This window comes from Perca flavescens, chromosome 4, assembly GCF_004354835.1.
Source record: "Perca flavescens isolate YP-PL-M2 chromosome 4, PFLA_1.0, whole genome shotgun sequence".
NCBI classification, from domain to species: domain Eukaryota; kingdom Metazoa; phylum Chordata; class Actinopteri; order Perciformes; family Percidae; genus Perca; species Perca flavescens.
This window is the reverse complement of record NC_041334.1, coordinates 34,627,679-34,648,287: the sequence shown is the minus strand read 5'-3', so window position 1 is coordinate 34,648,287 and position 20,609 is coordinate 34,627,679. Positions and strand designations below refer to the sequence as shown.

Here is a 20,609-nt window from a genome sequence, read left to right as displayed (position 1 = left end):
CGCCTCAGTTTAAATGGTATAGAGTAGTAGCTCCTCCTCTTGATCAAAACGTGTTGCTCTTCGGGCACACGATGGTCACACTGTCCTGAGTGATGGGTACACATGTAGCCTATCAGGAGCACAAGCTGCTCAAGGTTCAGTACTCTACTTGTTTATCTGTTTGTATTCAATTGATCTGAGAAGTGACAGCAAAAGGATGAAGCAGCTCTTTGGACATATTATTTGTAGTATTAATAATAAAATTCCTCACCGTCATCATCATCATCGTGTCTGAAGAAGCCTGTCCTTTCAGATAGGATATATGCCCATCCTTATGTCATTTAGTGAATATGCATATCGAAATGAATATGCATATCGACAAGCTATACACATTTTTTTTTTTAAATATGATTTATTTTTTGAGTTTTCAACAAAAAGAACAGACACAGACCCTTACATACATCTGAGTGAGTAAGATACAACAGACCATTGAATGAGGTGAGGTAAGCACTAATAACAGAAAGTGGTGTTACTTAAAACAAGAGGATAAAGTTTGTCAATACCCACACAAAATTACAAACCTGGAGACACATAATACCAATGGAAGGGTTGCCAAATCTTTAAACATTTTTCATTGGAGCCACCAATGGGTGTGGGAGGGGGGAGACAGGCTCTTCCAGTGCATCAGAATGACACGCCTCGCTAATAATGTGAGAAAAGCCACCAGTTCAGTAAAGTAGGATGGCAGTGGGTTGGTAGCGGGCAGGACACCGAACAGGCCTACTAAGGGTGATTGGAGGACTTTGGTAGATGTGATGGCCGAGATTGAGTCAAATACAGAATTCCAGAACCGAGAGCGGGACAGGTCCAAAACATGTGACTGAGGTTAAGCTATACACATTTTAATGATTTCAAACATGGTGTAGGCCAGAATGTATGGCACGTAACGGACAGGAGCTCTTGCCCTCCACAACCTTGAAAGCCAACAGGCCTGTCACTTAACAACTCAAAGGCAAAGATATTCTAACTGTAAGTTGCTGAGTGAATTGAAATTCCAAGGTATGGTTCAGAATTATGACCACCTGAAATGTCCTAAAAATAAGGTTACAGTCTCATCTTCGTAATCCTCTTTAGATAATAAATGAAAAGGTGCAGTGACAGATGTTTTCATTTCATTTATTATACAGGAAAGTTAAAAGTAACATTAAATTACAATATAAACGGGCCTGACTCAGTTTAAAAACTGGTTTCCGGCAGGTTCCTGTTCTGCAGAAACATAAAACAACAATACAGTTGCGGCACAAGAAGACAGAAACACCTGTACAGGACATTAGCATGGGCTAGACAGATACAGACAACTAAAACAACAATACAGACACTCGGACAATACATTAACAAATCAATGTGTGCAAGTATAACTGTTGAGAAGGAACAGTTAGTGTGCCTTTTTGAAATATGTGATGGATTGTAGTGTTCTCATGTGATGGGGAAGGTCATTCAAAATGTTGGTGTATGTATGAAAAAAGGATTTCTGACCATAGTTGTTTTTGTATGGAGGGATTGGAATGAATGCCCGTGAAACTGACCTAGTGAGGCGTACTGGTCTCATATTGTGTCGTGTGAAGTCCAGCAAATGCTGGTGAAGTGCCATTTTGAATCTGAAAATAAAATGTAATAGCGTGTCCGTTTATGTAGTTTGAGCATGTGAGTGCAATGCAACGGTGAGACCACTTTGGAAGATTACTGTGGTCAGTCTCGATTGTATAGTCTATAGTGCTATTGGTTCAGTAAAGAGACCAGATTGTAAGACAGTAGGACATTGTTGAAAACACAATTGCATGTTGCATGACCACTGTACAACTATATCAAATTTAATCTAAATACACAGGACAGCTTCTAAAAACACAATTTTAAAATGATTTTATTAATCATACCTTAGACAATGGTAGACATGGTAGCTTGCACTTTAATATTTGTTAAACACGGTTTTTGTGAAGCCAATATTTCTTTCCCTCAGAGGTTATGAGAATAACGTATACTCATGTGGTTTGATGGGCCTGCATACATATTAGTATTAAGAAAAAAGTTTTTCTGTTAGGGATGATTGAGACTTGATGGTGGATCTCAGTAAATAATGTTAAAGGCAAAGCTCTTTTCATTTTTGTCCACAAGATGGCATTGCAGTCCATAATATATCATGTAGACTCAACATTTAGTTCAAGATTTAGCATAAAAAAAAAGGTTTTAAATGTAGTTGATTGAACTGACTACAATGCATTATTCCACACTGTAAACGGCTGCTAAAAAACATGATAGGCAGTGGTTTATCTTCTTAAGGAAATTCTGTGTTTGCTTGACACAGTGAAGTAAATACAATACAAAAAGGACATAGGCTACATGTACCAATTTTCTTTTTATAAAGCGACGGCCCATCAAAAAGAAAAGCATGTAGTTTATATGACCTGGAGGCTTCAGGTGTTTTAGTTCACAATTGATAACGCATAGTTAAAATTATGCAACACCAAACAAACATGTCACCAAGTAGTCTCACATAGCCAGGTCTCCACAGCACTGTGTCAGCGCTGGAGTATGTCAACAAGTGTTTGAGTGTACTTTAACTTAACAGGCAAAAAGAATTTAAATTCATTCATTCACTAGATTATATACATTTGTGTGTAATGCCTTTAATGTCACAATTTACTTTAAAAGTAATTTATATATATATATCTTATCTTTATATGTTGGTTTAAATAATAAGTGAAATAACAGCAAGACATTCAAGAGATGAAGACTGATGAGTACACAGTGTAATATGTTTCCTGCTCATTCTTTCTCTCCTTGCTTATCTACAGTACATCAACTTTGACTACGATCATTTATAGTCAAATGTCTGAACAATACATTTATATTGTTTTTTTTCTCTTCAACAATATTGTATTTCCCCACCAAATGATGTTAAAAGCATATGTTTCAGTTCCTGCTGTTTGGATGTAATAACCAACACAAAATCTTGCAGATTAAGCAGAGAAGCAAGATTATTAAGGCACTGTTATGGGAACATAGTGTCCTCAACCTCACATGCGTTTACTATTCCTGATGGTTGGGTTTTGAAAGTGGCGTGGTTGGGTTTTGGTATAAAAACATATAGGAGTCACACAGTAACCTGCGCACAAGTTCAGGAGCCTGGGAGGGGTTAGACCAAGCCAGCTCCTCCTCCGGCTGGGACAGGAAGTCACCTAGCTCCGGACAAGCTTGGACCTCAGGAATGTTGTAGCCATGTTGATCGTCACCTGTAAGAAAGAGTGGCCTAAAGATTAGACATCAGCTCAAGAAGTGATAAAAAAAACAGTCACAGACGTCAGAGTGTGGCTTTATCCAAAACTGTTGAAGCTGCCTTATCACAAAATAAGGCAGTCAAGGGTAACCACTTCTTAGAAAAAACAAAACATGTCATAGTTTGCACAAACATCAGAATAAAATTACTTGTATGGTAACTAATAATGACACAAATGAGAAACAACCTATTAATTCAAATAAACAAGCTGAAATCTATCTTACCGCATCTGTCTGCCATGCTGTCAAAAAAGAGCCAGGAGTGAGGATCAGAGCCGTATTTGACAAAGGACACATAGTGGCTTGTTTGAATGCAGAGCACAGCAGACAGCTGCATTTTGTGCCTGGGCACAGGAGTATTAGAGGCTACATCTGCTGGTACTGCTAGGGTTTTGGGGGAGTGACCCTGCCGCGACGGATGTGTGTGAACCTTAAAGAAAAATAGAAAATATAGAGTTATACATGTTTACAAGTTAGGTGAGTGGGATACTTGACATCTAAAACCATCTTCTGCTTCAAGCCATCTGGTTTTACCTGTGTGTTGCAGGTAGAGCAGTACTGTTTTATTCTCCCTGGTTGCAATTTGCGATCTGGTAGACAATGAAGACACTCGTACTCTGCCAGATGCCCACAAACGAAGCATTCCCTTGGAGCTGTTATGAAAAAAAGTAGGTGATCTGTAAGCATCTTTAAGCTATTCAAAAACACTATTAAAAAGTAGTATTCAATTCACATCCTTTATGACTTAATCGATTATGCCTGTTCCTCACAATTGTATAGAAGATCTGTGATGTCCAGCTCAGTGGAGGGAATGATGTGAGAAAACATCTTATACTTGTTTCCAAACCTTGGCATCTGAACCATTAGACAGGATGGCATCTGAGGGACAAATAGGAAAGGCAATATTGGAGTTACATTACTGTAAAGAAGAAAACTTGATTTACCCCCCCAGCTTCTTTTCATTTTAAGAGGAGCACATGTTCACCTCTTCAAACTTGAGGTCTCCTGACAGGCAGGATGTGTCCAGCAGCTGTTGGACAGTGGGCATCGGTCCCATCTGTTCTTTTTCTAGAAAGACCTGGAAGGTATAGGCACCGTGACATATTTCTTGTCTCGATCTAAAAAAGAAACAGAATTTCAGTAACTTAACACAGTCAAATAGGACAGGATATTTAACTAAGAAATAAGATTGTACCTGAGCTTAAGCAGTGGCTCCATGCAAAGCACTTTCTGAAAGAGGACTGTGATGAACTCTTCTGGGTCTGCAGTGAAGCAAAGCAATTAAAAACCTACAGAATTGCAACAGAAGGCTTCTTTAGGTTATTTTGCAACGACTAAAGACTATTCTATTGGAATATAGACCAAATTACCATGACGTTGCGCTAACACAACAATCACTTCCGGGTGGACAACTGGCTTATTTGGATTGCTTAGAAATGTGAAATCAGCACACGGTTTCATTTCTGGTGTCATTTTCAGCCATTAACTGTAGCGTTTAAAGATATATAGTTAAACACAGTTGTACGATTTGATGTTTCCGTTTTGCTTATTTTATGTGCTATGCTGCTTTGCCTGTGTCCTTGATAAACCAAATCCACCCAAAACTAGCAGTCCCGAATAGAGGTGAGATGTCACTGTTGGGTAAACTTATGTCATTTTCTTTAGTCTGTGACCCAACAGGTAGGCTAAATTAGGTTTCCAACCTAACATTAGAGAAAGTTCTGTTATTAATGAAATATTAAAGCATCAAACATGCATTTTAGATAAATGAGATTAACTTTGAAATAAGACTTGAAATAACTCATCCCCGTTTGCTCAACACCGTTAAATTGAATGTAATTAACATTAACATTAACAATGCATGTTGCAAAATATGGATGTGTACCTTTTTCCTCTGTTCGGAAGGTGTCGCAGCCAAGCTGCTCACGGAAATTCATCACACTTGCGGCAGGCACAAACCCTTGTCTGCAATAAATACAATGGCTACCAGTGAGCAAACACAAGAACTCATACACTGAAATAGCTGCATACACCAAAACAATTAAGACACACCTTCTTATGTAAGAAGGTTTTGAGCACACGCACTTTTTTTTGTTAGCTAGTGAATAAAGAGTACCCATATCATTGAGACAGAGTGTACTTGTTTACCAGTTGAGACTATGTAAAATGTTATAATGTTCGTGCTTTGCAGACTAGATGATAATGCAAGGATTTAGAAAAGCAAAGTCTTGAAGCCACGGTTTATACCTGCGCAAACAGTTGACTATTTTTCTAAGAGTGCAGGTTACGGGTTTGTCCGTGTCAGCAGGCTTTTGGCAGATATTTTCCAGGGTCACGGATGAGCCGAACAAACTTAAAAGAGAAAAACACATTGTTATATCAACTCTGAATATAGTTCACCATGCTCCATTTAGTTGTACATGATCTCCAAATAAAATTTATTTACATAATGAGAGATTAAAGCAACTACAAGGAACTTTTAACTGGTTATTAAACAGTCTCAATTTAACACCAATGCCTATATAGGACCTACATAAGCAAACTAGACCATCAGTGAGAGTAAGAAGATTGGCTATTTCTATATAGTTATTTTGAATGCCTCTTCCGGGAACCCCGCAAAATCAGACAAAACGATTTAAGGATTCTAACATTTATTTGGCCCTAACCCTATTGCTACCGAATTAATCAACACAAAATGAAAGTTCTTGTAGTTGCTTTAGAGTAAATCTAAGCAGAATTTGCAAAAGTGTGCTACTTGAGAATCAAATGCTCTGCGAGGTGGTGAACTGGTTTTACCTGAAGAGTGTGGCGTCAAGGTAACAGGAGTTGATGTGACCCTGAATCCCTTTCATTTTTCCCACTAACAAAGACAATGCCTTTGATTCAGGAATAGGTGGTGCATTCTCCTCTGTGTCCTCAAATGGAGGAACTGAAAACAGCCAGCAAACAAAAAAAGAGATGTTGGCATTTTAACACAGACCTCATCATTTCACTAGTAACGTCAGATTTGAGAAACATTGTATTCTGCAATAGCTTCTCACCAGGCTTAAAACACATTTAACTGTACAATCACACAGGTCTTTATGAATAATGGTTATTCTGCTTTTCCAAAGCAGGAAGTTCACAAGGAGTGTCAAATGTTCCACTGATAAAAAAAAATACTAACAGGTGTCGTTTGCATAATTTTATCTTCACTAAATCCTGCCAAGTTCCTCAAACGCCAAGTTCCTCAAAACTGATTCTATGAGGTTGTGTGAATCATAATTACAGGTAATTGAGATTAATAAAAAACTAAAAATACTAAAGCTTTAAATAACACTGGCACCCTGATCAACATTTCAGAGTTTGCAAAGTGTCCTTTACAGCAGTTTAAATGTTGTTTAGTGTACTAGTGTCCACAACAGTTTAGAATAGACAATTATAAAAAGGATGTTAGGTTAAGCTAAAGCTTCATTTTATTTATTGGAACAATTTCTTTGATATTTTTTATAAAAGAAGTAATAACACAAGGGTGTAACAAAAGACCATGCAGTGTTTCCTTTAGGATTTGTTTTTTTTAGCAGTGGGGGCAGGTCCTCCCCCCCACATGAAACAGAACTGACACTTTGCTGCGACACAAACTAATATATTTAATTCACCTCTATTCACACACACAATGAGGCATATTTTCAGATGTGATTGAACTGTATTTTTTGAGTTGCTATATAGGCCAACTTTGATCTTGACATATAGGCTTTCTGTAGCAAATAACAATAAACCCACTATTAATTACATTATCTTAATAAAGTGTCACTACAGCATGTAAATAATGCACCTAAAATACAAACGTTCTCCGACATGCCCTCTAACAATGCAGCCCAGTTTCTGATACCGTGAGGGGCAGAAATGTTGCCGTGGGGGGCCGCCACGGTCAAATCAACACAGAGGAAACACTGCCATGTCATTTTAACCCCATCCCAACCCAGGCCCGCTACTTCTCCCCAAATCACGGTAACAAAAAGGAGTAAGCCGTGGCCGGGTGGGATCAGCAGGCGCACATGTACCGAGAGGTTTATGCCTCGAAGCAGAGGTCCAGGGTTCAAATCCGACCTGTGATGATTTCCTGCATGTCTTCCCCCTCTCTCTCTCCCCTTTCTCACCTAGCTGTCCTGTCAAAAATTAAAAGGTGGAAAAGCCCAAAAAATAATCTTAAAAAAAAAAAAAAAGAGTAAGCCCGCATTGCTCAGGAAAGGAGTAGTAATTGCAGTTATTACTCAACACCCAGCACCCAAACAAATGGTAAAAATTATAAGAGGTGACAGTATTATTACTAGTAACAATGATAATGATGATAAAAAGCAACAACAACAAAAAATAAAAATAAAAAACCTGGACCTCTAGTCAAGCTCAACAAAGTCAGGAAGTTAAGGCATCAGTAGTGGCAGGGTGAAGGGAGTTAAATCCGTGCCTATTGTAACACCAATGGAAGAGGTTGCCCAGCAGGCTGAAGCATATTGTTAAGGTACCGCTGAAAGTCCTTCCAGCAATTTACAAATACATGAGGTTTCTTTTTGAGATTGAACATCATTTTTTCTGAGGCCATATACGAGGTAACCTCCATCAACCATAAGGAGACAGGAGGGGGAAGTTTGCTTTTCCACATGATAGCAATGCACTTGTTGCCTGCGATCAAGGCTAGTTTGATAAAGCATTTTTTTTTATGGATAAGATTAAGCTGTAAGAGCTGTTGTAGGAGAAGTTTTGGGCTTCTGCACATATTGCCTCCCAGACACTATCCCTGAAGGTGTGATCCAGATCTTGTTCCCATGTGACCCGGGATTTTAACATATTATTTGCCTAAAGCTTCATTTTATTTTGTACAAGTAAAATGTAACACGGGTAAAAATAAAAAAATAATAGTCACATTTTACTTTGAAAAACACTTCTACCAATAATTTAAAATTTGTGTCAATTTGAATTGCTTGTGTATGTGTGTCCCACCAAACTGGGAGAAGCGTCTAACCTGGAGGTGTGTCAGTGGGTTTGAAGGTCTCCCTTCCTGTAGAGGAGCAGAAGAACCTGCTATCAGGACTGCACTTTGTGACGGGAATGAACAAAGCCCTGTTCCCTTTGCAGGTGAAATACCTCTGGCTTCTATACGTCCCATCAGAGCAGCCATTCACCTCATAGTCCTGAAACAATTAAAACCAAAACAAGTATAAGGTAAATGCCTAAAGCTGACAGACACGTACAAAATGTTATAGTCACTCACCAATTCAATCCCAGCCCATTCACCAGTCTTCCCTTCAATGTCCCCCAACCACTGGACAACCCCGTACACTGTGATCCCTGTGTTGGACACCACCTCCACCATGGATCCCACCTCCACAGGCACATGAGATGTGCTTGAACTTTGGCTCTGAATGACACTCTGCTCTGCATCGTTGCTGCTCACTTGTCGTGCACAAGATCCTATATTCGGCATGGAGTTGATGCGCGTCACCGCTTTTCTGTTTAGACCTGTAGAGAGTATAAGGTTTTGGAAAGGCTGAAGGTTAGGACATTTGTTTTAAGCTTGTCACATGATGCCTCATCAGATTGGCATCTAGCTAAAACTGAACATGTTACATAAGAGGCATGTAGACAGCTCAGAGTTCACAATGTGACAAAATGTCAGACCCCGTGATGAATCTGCTGTTTTACATTCCAGAGTAACAGGACCAGTTTTTCCAGTTGTGTACTGGGACTGCTTCTTCTGCGCCCCCTCTGGAGTTAGTCATTTTCTGAAAACTTTTAATAGCAGGATTTGATTTGCTGATTTCAGAGGAGGAATGTTTTTTTTTTGTTTTTTTGACCAAAAGGGTAAGTTTGGTTTAGTTTGTTTTTTGTTGTTGTTTTTTTTTTTAAAAAGGAATTTAGTTCGATAACTCAAAAAGACATCACTAGCAAGTATCTTGTGGTTAAGAAATGTCACATGTTGGGCGTCTGGGTAGCTCACCTGGTTGAGCACACGCCCATATGCAGAGGCTCAGTCCTTGCCGCAGTAACCACGGGTTCGGTTCTGACCTGCATCCCTTTGCTGCATGTCATCCCCCTTCTCTCTACCCTTTCAAGTCTAAGCTGTCCTATCAACAATAAAGGCCTAAAAAGGCCCCCCAAAAAAATCATCTTTAAAGAAGAAAAAAAAAGGTCACATTTAAAAGAGGCAGACCAAGCTGCGACTTTTACCACTTTACTAACCCCCACATTGGCCATCCTTCCAGTGCAGTCCGAGGGGAAGGGAGTAAGATGGGACCACCTGGACGATGTCTGCCACACTGAACAGGGGCAGAGGGGCAGGTTTCTTGGATGACAAATTGTGATCACTGTCCTACAAGAAAACAGACACTCAACACTTGTACAGAACACAGATAAACGTTCTTGTGCATGTGCACATTTTGCACTAATGACAGAGAGTGACGCATCTCTAGCAATCTTTTAACTAATAACAGATCACCCGAAATTATATGGTCATCCTAGTCTCAATATATTTCCTGAGGTTATATTAGTGTGTATGTGCGATTATTCAGAGAAACCTGCTGATCAATATAGCTATGCCTCTTCTACTTTGTTCATTATGCCCCACACTTTGATGCTGCAAATAATAAACCAGAACAATAAAATGTTACCCACCACAAATTCCACTTCAAAGCCAAGCATGTGCAGGTCGTCTTTGTTCTCCTTCCTCCCAATTCGCATCAGGTTCTTCACCATCCCTGGCAGGTGTCCCTTCTTGTGCTTCACCACCACCAGATCATCCTGAGACAGTTTACAGATAGCCGAGAACAGCTGGGGGTTACACAGCAGCTCCAGGCGTTTGCTTGCGGGGTAAACGAAGAGCAGTAGCTGGGCTTGGTGGCGGGTCAGAGGGTATGTGTCCTCCCTCCTCACGATGCCTCCGCTCTTAGGGCTCCCTGCATTGCTGCCACCGCAGTACAGCAGCCCCATCAGCTCTCCGGGCTGCAACTCTGCCTCCACACGGCCAATACATCCTCGGCAGAAGCCTTTCCTCGTTTTCCCGCGTATCACGATGAAAAACTTCTCCTTTAGTACAGTTTTGGGCTCCATATTTCCACCTATATATTCTGTTAAACAGTTTAGAAGCAGAAAATATGCTTATAGAAACAGTTAACCTGTAGCAATACAACAGGAGTACATTAGTAGGCTACATTGTAGCCTAATATATCCTATAAGGCTACTTGTTAACAAAGTTGGGAGAACAGTAATTACACTCGAATTTCAAATAAAAACATAATTTCCTGTTTAACAGTAGGCTACTCAGTGTGTCGTGGACAATACAAACAATGGCATGACACTAGTATTTCGAATTAGCTACAATTGTAAGAATATTGTATTACATGTTAAGACAATTCCAATACGTCCCTGCACGACAGCTAGCTTATAAATTAGATCTAGGACACTCGACCAAACAACCCGAGGTGCTCTAATGTTACTCTCCTAACTAATATTCATTAGAGAGTCGGTTTAGCCTTTAGAAAACAGAAACCGCTGGTTTACTTACCGTTTTCATTTGTCAAGAGCAATTATTCCGCGAACGGTTGCGCCACTGTTGCAACATTAATTAATTCTCCACAACAGCAGATTTCTTCCTCTTGACTTGTACTGTGTAGGTGGGTTAACCTGCAGACGTTTACATTTCTGACCTGCGTGTGACCGATAACGCCCACTTGGCAGCTCCCAACTTCTCCGCCCTGAAGCTGCCCACTCCACGAGATTTCCGCACCAATACATGATTGTAGACTCGGTAAGAAAAGGGAGGATATTGTTGACTATCTTTAAACTGAAAGTGGCTACTCATTTGACATGCAACAACTGCCTATTTAATATGATGGGGACAATGCACTAAAACTGTAACATGAAGTCTGGTCTGCATTATGTTTTTAATTAATTATCTGTCTAAGGGAAATACATAGACTATAGCTTTAAGCCATATACTTTTCAGTTTAGAGTCAGTTTAAGTTGAACTCTAAATCTGTCTGCATTAAATATTATTGAAGTTCTGAGACAGAACATATTTTTATAACTTGGACTGCTGTTGTCCTCAGTTTGCTTCGCTGCATATAAGAGACACATTTTAAGATCCATCTCATGACCTTTGACTCAGGTCTTCTTGTCCTTTCTTACATATGATTTAGCCTCCAGTGCAGCTTAATTTCTCGAAATATTGTTATATGAAGACAACAAGTCTCACTTGTTCTGCTTGTTTAGGCTTCATTGTCATCTTACAAAACACATGGGAGGTCACTATAGTTTACTGACACACTGAAATATTACTCACCAGTAGATGGACAGGAACAGTGTCAACAAATATCTAGAAAAATGTTCAATGTAACAAATTCCTCTGGTGCAACGTTTTGAGTGACATGTTTTTTTGCATGCAGACTTAACATGTGACATGTAATACCCTGTGAACAGTTGGTATGCACATCAGATTTACATAGCAGCCATCATTTTCTTCAGCATAGTGACCAGCATAAAACCGGTCTGTTGTCCTTCATTTAAAAATCCATTTCATAATATCAGTTTTAAGACAATTCTTATGAGTAGACAATTTTGCCTTCTTTATTAGAAAGTACTTGTCTGAAGACTGCCCTCTGTTGGCTGGTGATCACAATAACATAACAGTATCACACTGGAGAACAACATAAATTTACATCATACAGTGCAACATGAGCTTATCCAGATACTACCATTTCATAATATGCTCTTGGGAAGATATTTATGAAAAAATAAAGTCCATGAGATGAGAACAATAAAACTATGAGAAACTATCAGATAATTGAGGCACTGTTATGGCTGTAATGTCATCTTTGTTCCTCAGGATCCCCTGGACCAGAGTTTATCTTCAATCTCTGAACTACGTGGTCCTTTTCATTTAAAAAATGCACACTCTCTTCTGGAAACTCCGCTGATGAGGGAGAGTTGGGAAAGTAGGAAATTATTAGTAGGAAGAATATGACTAATAACAATAAAGGCAAATGTCAACTTACGGTCAACAAGAGGTCTGTTTGGCTGACTTTGCGATTGGAGTCTTCTCAGGGAGAGGCTGTCATTTTTCTCTTTATGGAAGGACAGAGCATTGATCAACACCTAAAGCACACAACAAGTCTAAATTGTATATGTTTTTGTATTAAAAATCCTAACATCTTCCATTGAATCAGAGTCCAAACCTCTACATTGTAAAGTGATCAAACTCTGTTATCCAGCTGAACTGCTTAGTGCCATGTAGATTCCACATGCCACGCTGGCACCACTATTGTGGGCATGATAGATGACAGGGGCCTCTTTCCTGGCTGGACTCTGTTTTTCTATAGCACAATAGCAAACAGTGAGCCATATTATATTTTTGTAACTGGTTGATTTTATTGGGTGAGATTTCCAATGGTAATGCACCTGGTTGGTTAAGATTTGCCCTGGGCTTTTGTTTGGCCAGGAGAAGTCAAGCATGAGGCTGTTGAGAACAACACCTGACCATGTTATGATTCTGCTCCTTAATGTCATGCTCAAGGAACTGCAAGATCATAAAGACAAGACCTAAAAGAATGTCAGCGTGCCCAGCAGCACATACCAAACATATCCTCCTTATGTCAGACTGCAGGTAGTTAGAGCATCACCTTGCAACTGACACAATTAGGTAATCTGGTCCCATGACTACTACTTGTCCAGAAATCAGCTCTGTCTGTAGGGACTGGACGATGGAGTCGTACTTGGGTGGAGAGGTTTGGGAGGAATTGATCCTCTGGTGAAGCACTTCAGCATGAATAGCAGAGAGAAAATTAACAGGAAGTTCAACGTTGTACTGATAAGTTGGTTTGGTGTTGTGCAGTAGAGTTGGCAATCAATATGACACAAAAGAAATAACACAAAAATATTAAAATATTATGATTTATGACTTATCAGCTGAAATAGAGCTGAAATGCCTAGTTGATTAATTGAGCAGTCGATCAACAGAAAATTAATAACTAATTTCAATTAATCACATCAGTCATTTTTATAAGAAAAAAATATCAACTGGCTCTACCAATGTGAGGATTTTATGCTTTTCTTCGTCATATATGCTATTGCTGATTTTGCAGGTTTGCCCACTTACAAAGAATGCAAAAATCTACAATTTTAATCATATGTACATTCTAACAGTGAAAGACAGAATCCCAAAGAAAATTCCAGAAAATCACATCATATGAATTTATTAAAATTGATAACCATCTGATGAGGAAAAACAAGTATTTGACCCCCTGGACAAACAGCAAGTATTCTGGCTCCTACAAGCCAGTTAGTCTTTATTTAAGACACAGCCCCAATCCGAACCAATTATCTACATCAAATACACCTGCCTCACCTCGTTACCTGTATAAAAGACACCTGTCAACACCCAAACAACCAGCATCCAACATCACCACCATGGGCAAGACCAAAGAGCTTTCTACGGACATCAGGGACAAGATTGTTGATCTGCACAAGGCTGGGATGGGCTACAAGAGAATTGGAAAGCAACTTGGAGAGAAAAGATCAACTGTCGGTGCAGTTATCAGGAAATGAAAGAAGCACCACACCACCGCCAACCTCCCTCGGTCTGGGCCTCCACACAAGATCTTGCCTCGTGGGGTGTCCCTGATCATGCGAACGGTGAGGAATCATCCCAAAACCACAAGGGGGGGGAACTGATGAATCAACTGAAGGCAGCTGGGACCACAGTTACAAAAGAAACGGTTGGTAACACACTACGCCGTCATGGATTGAAATCCTGCAGCGCACGCAAAGGTCCCCCTGCTCAAGAAGAAACATGTACAGGCCCGCATGAAGTTCGCCATTCACCACCTGGACGACTCAGAAGAGGCCTGGAAGAAGGTGATGTGGTCAGATGAGACCAAAATAGAACTTTTTGGCCTCAACTCAACTCGTCGTGTTTGGAGGGCAAAGAACACCGAGTACAACCCAAAGAACACCATCCCCACCATCAAGCATGGTGGTGGCAACATCATGCTTTGGGGGTGCTTTTCAGCCAAGGGGACGGGACAACTCCATCGTATTGAGGGGAGGATGGATGGGGCCATGTATTGTGGAATTCTGGACCGACATCTCCTTCCCTCAGTGAGAGAGCTGAAGATGGGTCGAGGATGGGTGTTTCAGCACGACAACGACCCTAAGCACACCGCCAAAGCAACAAAAAAGAGTGGCTGAAGAAGAAGCACATCAAGGTTCTGGAGTGGCCTAGCCAGTCTCCAGACCTGAATCCGATTGAAAATCTTTGGAGGGAGCTTAAAATTCGAGTTGCCAGGCGACAACCTCGGAACCTGAATGATTTGGAGGCTGTCTGCAGGGAGGAGTGGGCCAACATCCCTGCCGAAATGTGCACAAACCTTGTCACCAACTATAAAAACCGTTTGACATCTGTGCTGGCCAATAATGGCTTTTCTACAAAATATTAACATGCTGTTTGTCCAGGGGGTCAAATACTTGTTTTTCCTCATCAGATGGTTATCAATTTTAATAAATTCATATGATGTGATTTTCTGGAATTTTCTTTGGGATTCTGTCTTTCACTGTTAGAATGTACATATGATTAAAATTGTAGATTTTTGCATTCTTTGTAAGTGGGCAAACCTGCAAAATCAGCAAGGGGTCAAATACTTATTTCCCCCACTGTATATATATATATATATATATGATGATGACAGTAGGAGAAAATATAATAAATACAGCAGCATATTGTGTGCTGAGAGCCAGTATTGTAAACTATTTAGGCTATATTTGTATCCTTTCACCAGTTTTTATTCCAGTCACAGGTAAAGTCCCTTGGTGGTGAGCCATCAGCCAGTTGAGATGAACAAGCAGAACATTTGTAACTGAATGTTAATGGCTTGTTAAGTTTTGTTTCAAGAGTAACATCCATCCTCACTGTACCCACTCACTGTCTCTGTCACTCACAGGCCTCCTTAGCTGAACACCAATCAAACACAGCAGGAGTAATTACTTCCCAACTAATTTCCAACCAATGAGATCTCAACATTTGCATCAGTCAAACTGTGAGCTGAATGTTATTTGGACATTTTAATCTGACTCATAAATAAAGCACAAGCTGCAATCTCATCATTTTTATTTCCGTATAAAAAAAAAGGTTTAAACCAGTTACATACAGGTAAATAAATGCACGTCGATACACAAATTACAGTGTCCTAAATGTTAGAGGATACATTTTGCATAGGCTGCGGTCATCCACATGTATAAATCCACATGCACGCAAACAAGAAAACATAGTGTATTTCATTTCATGAGGTGAAAATCTTAATTCCAAACTCATATACAGTACGAGTTATAACAGCTGCCTGTTGTGTTGTTGTGAATGGTTATCTTCGTGTATTGGAATGTGTGTTTAATATGGGATTATTTCTTGGTTAATATTTGCAGTTGTACAACCAGAGCCTCAGTGGCTTATGTTGCGATGTCCTGGCTGTTGGAGGTGGAATGAGTGATGTTGGACTCCTTGGCGAAGACGGTTCTGGCGCTGAATGGCGTTACGAGACATTTGGTGTGGGTCTGCCCAGGCCTTAGCCTTCTGGATGCAGGTTAACTGTGTCCCTTCTTCCAAAGCTTTAGGCTGAGAAACAGAACCTGTGATGGCTTGACTGGTGTTGCTGCTGCTTTGAACTGTGGGTTCTTGGTCTAACACACTGGAGAGAAACAAAAGCAAGTATGTGAATCTAACAAACTGAGTCGGTGTTCATCAATACAAGTTAAAGGGATAGTTCTGATCTTTTGAAGTGGGGTTGTATGAGGTACTTATCCAATTTCACAGTATTATTTACAGTAGATGGCTGAAGGCACACATCCAGTGTAGAGAAGCAGACAGGAGTCCCAATACGGAAGCTAAGCAATGTACTGCTGTTGAGAGGGGCACACAGCAAAACATATTTTAGCCCCCAGAAAGAGCCCCACCTAAAAAAAAAAAATCCATATCAATTTAAGTGTACGCTGTACTTAAAATATTTTCAATGCTCCACTTTGCCATCTGACACAGGGAATTGAAGCCATTGTCTATGCTCTCTTCAAAGCCACCAGACTCATTTTACCTCGCAGAACATGGGAGACACTGGTCTACTGGTGCCTCAATGGATTAATTTGTTTGTGGTAATGTGTGACTTTGGTGTTTAAAGGGTTAGGAACTAACAAAATTAACAAAACTAACAAACTAACCGATGGAGGCAGCAATAGACCAGCAACTCCTGTTTTCCACAAGGTAAAATTACTGTTTTTGTCAATGGAGTCTGTTGCTTTGAAGAGAGAGGTATAACGTCTTCTGTTCCCGGTCGTAAAGGGCTGACTGACGGCAAGGTAGAGCGGTGAAAATATTTTAAATATAGCACGCATTCAAACTGATATTGATATTTTTAGGTGGCTAAAATGAGTTTTGCTGTGTGCCCCAGTCCACAGCAGTACATTGCTTAGCTTCCGTGTCTGGACTCCTGTCTGCTTCTCTAAATTGGGGGCATATGCAGACCGCCCTCTACTGTAGGTAATACACAGACAATGGATAAATACCTCATACAACCACACTACAAAAGTGGGAATAAAATTGTGTTTATTGTTGGTATAAAGTTAAATTATTTTTTCACCCTCAAATGTAATATGGTAATGATTTCTTGAAAGGATTCCTCCTGCTCCCTCACCTCATGTCAGTTTCCATGTTTGCAACTGCGTCTCCATGAAGAGCAGAGTTTGGTGGTTGGGTGTCAGTCAGCTCTGCACCCTGGTTCTCCGCTGAACCGGCCTCTGTGGAGACAGAAAGAAGTTTTGTCATATACCTATAACCAATATTCAATATACAGTAATTAATATACGTACTTGTGTGGACAAAAAAAAAACTTATGATATTAAGGTGCACAATTCTCTAGCTAAACAAATAACAGGTGAGTTATTGAAAAATGTAATCTATGGCATATCTTTTAAGATGTCATTCTTTGTGTTTAACTGTTTGGCTTAATTTGCTTAAAGGCATTACCTCTAACATGGGTCTATCATGATTTAAGAATATAAAGACATCCTTATGATTTTTGTTATATTTATTTCAATTTCAACCATACTGAATAACGTGACTGACCTTGATGACTGACAACAAGCCACCCTTCTTCCACCACTTCTCCAGACTTGGCATCGTCAGGGGTTTCCACCTCTCCCCCAAAAAACAAACGGGTGATTGTTTTGAACATTGCTATTTTCTTTTTGTCTTCCCTTGAGGTATTTGTCTTTGCTGTTGTTCCCGTCTTCCTTCCCGTCTTTGTTCAGCAGAAAGCTCAAGTGTTGTGAGAGTCTTTATCTGCTAATGACAAGAAAAATACTGGCTCATGGAGTCCTATGTTCACACAGCACCATTGCTCCCTTCAGTAATGATGATCCCTGTTTGACTGTTTGGGAGTGATGCCAAGAGAGCCATCCTTCATTATTATTTTTTCAAAATTCAAGCAAACTGGGTCAGGTGACTAGGATGTCCAATTACATTTGTTGTGGTTTCAAAAATGATGCCCACTCCCTCAGAATTTCATTGTTAGGGTCCATCTGTCTCTAGATATATGGGGGAAGGGCTTTTATTAAACATATTGTGAGTGCAAAGCCTCTGGTCTGCACCTCGACTGAAATGGCTCCATGTTGAGCCAGTGTACTTAATTAATAATTAATATGGAATTAATTTCTGCAGTGCACACTTACTGTAATGATGTCATCTTGCTATTGTGTTGTGTTTTCTCTCACTGCCATGCAATGCAATACACATCACAAAACTAATACGATTAAAACACTACTGCAGCCGCAGAGATCAAGTCTCCACTCAATCAAACATGTCTCACTCACTCACTGAATTCAGTTTAAATATTTTTTAGACATATTTCAGGTCTTTTTGTCCCAAAGTGGTTTGCAGTAATATATCGATGTACCTTCCACGGCTGCTACCAAACTAACCTTGACAATCTGCAGTATAGGTCAAATCCAATTTTGGGCCAATAATCGAAAACAATATGTATCTATGTCAACAACTATGGTTGTGTATTGTCTCTCATACGCAGTCATACATTCCTGTAAATGAACTGTAGTTCTGCAGTGTCCTTACCTGTCTCAGTTTCAGTCGCAGATCATTGTGTGGTGGTGTCAATTGGCAAATTTTCAAAAAGGTACCTTAATTGTTTGCCTATGAAAGCCTGTAACTGTTACAACCAGACAAGACTGTTGTTCTTCTGCATTTCAAATCTCCAACCGATCACAGACAACAGAAGACCCGCCCATGTCCCCGCCCACCAGGAGTAACACACCAATCAGAGGCCGCGGACTAAGACTGCGCTTTAATTTGATTCTTGTAACGCTCTCAAACATCTCTTGATAACTTTGTGTGTGTGTGTGTGTGTGTGTGTGTGTTTGTGTGTGTGTGTGTGTGTGTGTGTGTGTGTGTGTGTGTGTGTGATCAGACTAGATGATGGAGACCAACTTCTTCATGCTTATTAGGCACGCTGAATACCTTTCTTCAGTAAATCTAACTCAGAGTACTTCTTCAGTATTGGTGATGCTCTGTGAAAGTGGTTTATAATGTTAAAGGTGAAGGGCCACACGATGACATGGCACTATAGGCCACTATTCAAATTCAATATAATCACAAAAAGCACAAAACAAGTCAAAAAAGTCACTGCACACACTTTTGGGGCTTTTGGGGAAATGTTTAATACCTGGAGACACAAGACAAACAAACTCCACAAAAAAAAAGAAAAATGAACCTTCACTTGGAAAGACTACATTTTATTTCTGATTTGTATTTTTTTATTTAAATGGAAAGGGTGCACCCTTTCAGTTTCATTTAAATTACAACATATTTGCCAAATAACTTTGGAGCATTACTTAAATAGTTGCACAAATTATGCTTTTTACCCCCAGCATACACACTGCTAAACAATAGCCTATTGTATTCACGCGGTAAGAACACAGTGGTGAGTGTTCATCTGCTAGCATCCTGTCCAATTTGTAGTGATATTGTTGCTGTAATATTTCTAATCCTAACTTGTATTGACTGCATATCAGCAGTCCAATATTTCAATGTTTTAATGAAGATGTGGAGTGGACAAAGTCAGGTCAGTGGGACAAAATACAAAAATAACTGATTGATTTTTACTGTAGCTGTGTGAAGATATTATAGAGACCAAGAAGGTCTGTGGGACAGAGGCAAAACACATCCACATTTCCGTCACGCGTTGTTTAAATCTGTCATTTTAAGGGTGACACAACTTTGGATAGATCCCTTGAGATTGTATCGGTGCTCTGATTGACTGGGACCCTCGGTAACAGCGCCACCCAGTGTAATATGGACTGGTAAAATGTTATTACTCTCTTTCTTTCAGAAGATGGTGCAGTTACTCTACTAAAGTTGTTAAAAGGCTCCAAGACTGGGACGGCCATGTGTTATCAAGGTGTAGCTTCATTGAATTAAGTTTGGCTGGTCCGATGACACTGGCACGCCACCAAATTAACCCAGTAACAGTCTTACAACACGGGCCACTCTGAGAATAATAGCTTTCATGAAATAGTAATGCTTACAGTCATAACTTACGTGTAATGGAAATGAGTTTAGTAGAAATATTGTGCACATTGATGATGTTTTTATGTTTAGACCTCATTCTCTTCTTAATTCCCCAAATGAGGGAAAGACTTGTGACTGAGTATGAGAACAATACCAAAGTCATCCAAAGACATGCATACTTGGTGAACTGGAGACTTTAAATTAATCACATGTACAGGTATGAATGAATGGGACTGTGTTTATCTATGCACTCTGCTGGACTGTCGGCTGCAGAGGACAGTTTGATAATGTTCAGCACACATTAGAAACAGCAGGACTCCCCTAACATCGGTAGTCATACTTGGTGCTAGTGTTTAAAAGCCGAATTTATCTATGCAACACAACTGGCAAATTGCTTTTCGTCACATCTAACTGCATTATTGGACCACACATTGTGACGTGATTATTTATAACATTCACGCGGTCATTTACACATAGTCATAATAATTTGCTACTGTTCCTTCACCTTTTCTTGTCTGCAGGTCAACATCAATGGATTCCCGTGTGTAAACGCGGTTGAAGCTCATGTTTTTGTTGTAAAGTGCGTGAGCGTGAAGGCTTCATCCTGCGCATTTGAGCAGTGATAGAGGAGGTGGGGAGGGCCCTCGGGGCGTGCACACCCCTACCGCCTGTGTCAGAGTATTTCAGAACAGAGGCCAGTATTTAG

At 40.0% G+C, this 20,609-nt stretch overlaps 1 protein-coding gene across 1 annotated transcript; it reads right to left on the bottom strand.

Moving 5' to 3' along the window:
- Positions 1-1,209: 1,209 nt before the first annotated feature.
- cyld2 (cylindromatosis (turban tumor syndrome) 2) lies at positions 1,210-11,054 on the bottom strand. The gene is made up of 14 exons (XM_028575996.1): positions 10,853-11,054; positions 9,964-10,415; positions 9,532-9,661; positions 8,564-8,811; positions 8,315-8,483; positions 6,109-6,241; positions 5,560-5,664; positions 5,198-5,277; positions 4,508-4,574; positions 4,298-4,430; positions 4,083-4,191; positions 3,847-3,965; positions 3,538-3,742; positions 1,210-3,269 (listed from the first exon to the last, which is right to left on the bottom strand). The coding sequence occupies exons 2-14, from the start codon at positions 10,396-10,398 to the stop codon at positions 3,067-3,069; spliced, it is 2,136 nt and encodes a 711-aa protein (XP_028431797.1). The 5' UTR covers positions 10,399-10,415; positions 10,853-11,054; the 3' UTR covers positions 1,210-3,066.
- Between the last annotated feature and the right edge of the window lie 9,555 nt (positions 11,055-20,609).

What these genes read in the sequence shown, in the direction of transcription:
- cyld2 (XM_028575996.1), bottom strand. Translation starts at nt 10,398, where the DNA reads ATGGAGCCCAAAACTGTACTAAAGGAGAAGTTTTTCATCGTGATACGC. An exon ending in GAAGGATGGCCAATGTGGGG is followed by an intron (nt 8,812 to 9,531) that starts GTTAGTAAAGTG and finishes TACTCTCTACAG; the next exon opens with GTCTAAACAGAAAAGCGGTG. An exon ending in CTTGACGCCACACTCTTCAG is followed by an intron (nt 5,665 to 6,108) that starts GTAAAACCAGTT and finishes TTCTCTTTTAAG; the next exon opens with TTTGTTCGGCTCATCCGTGA.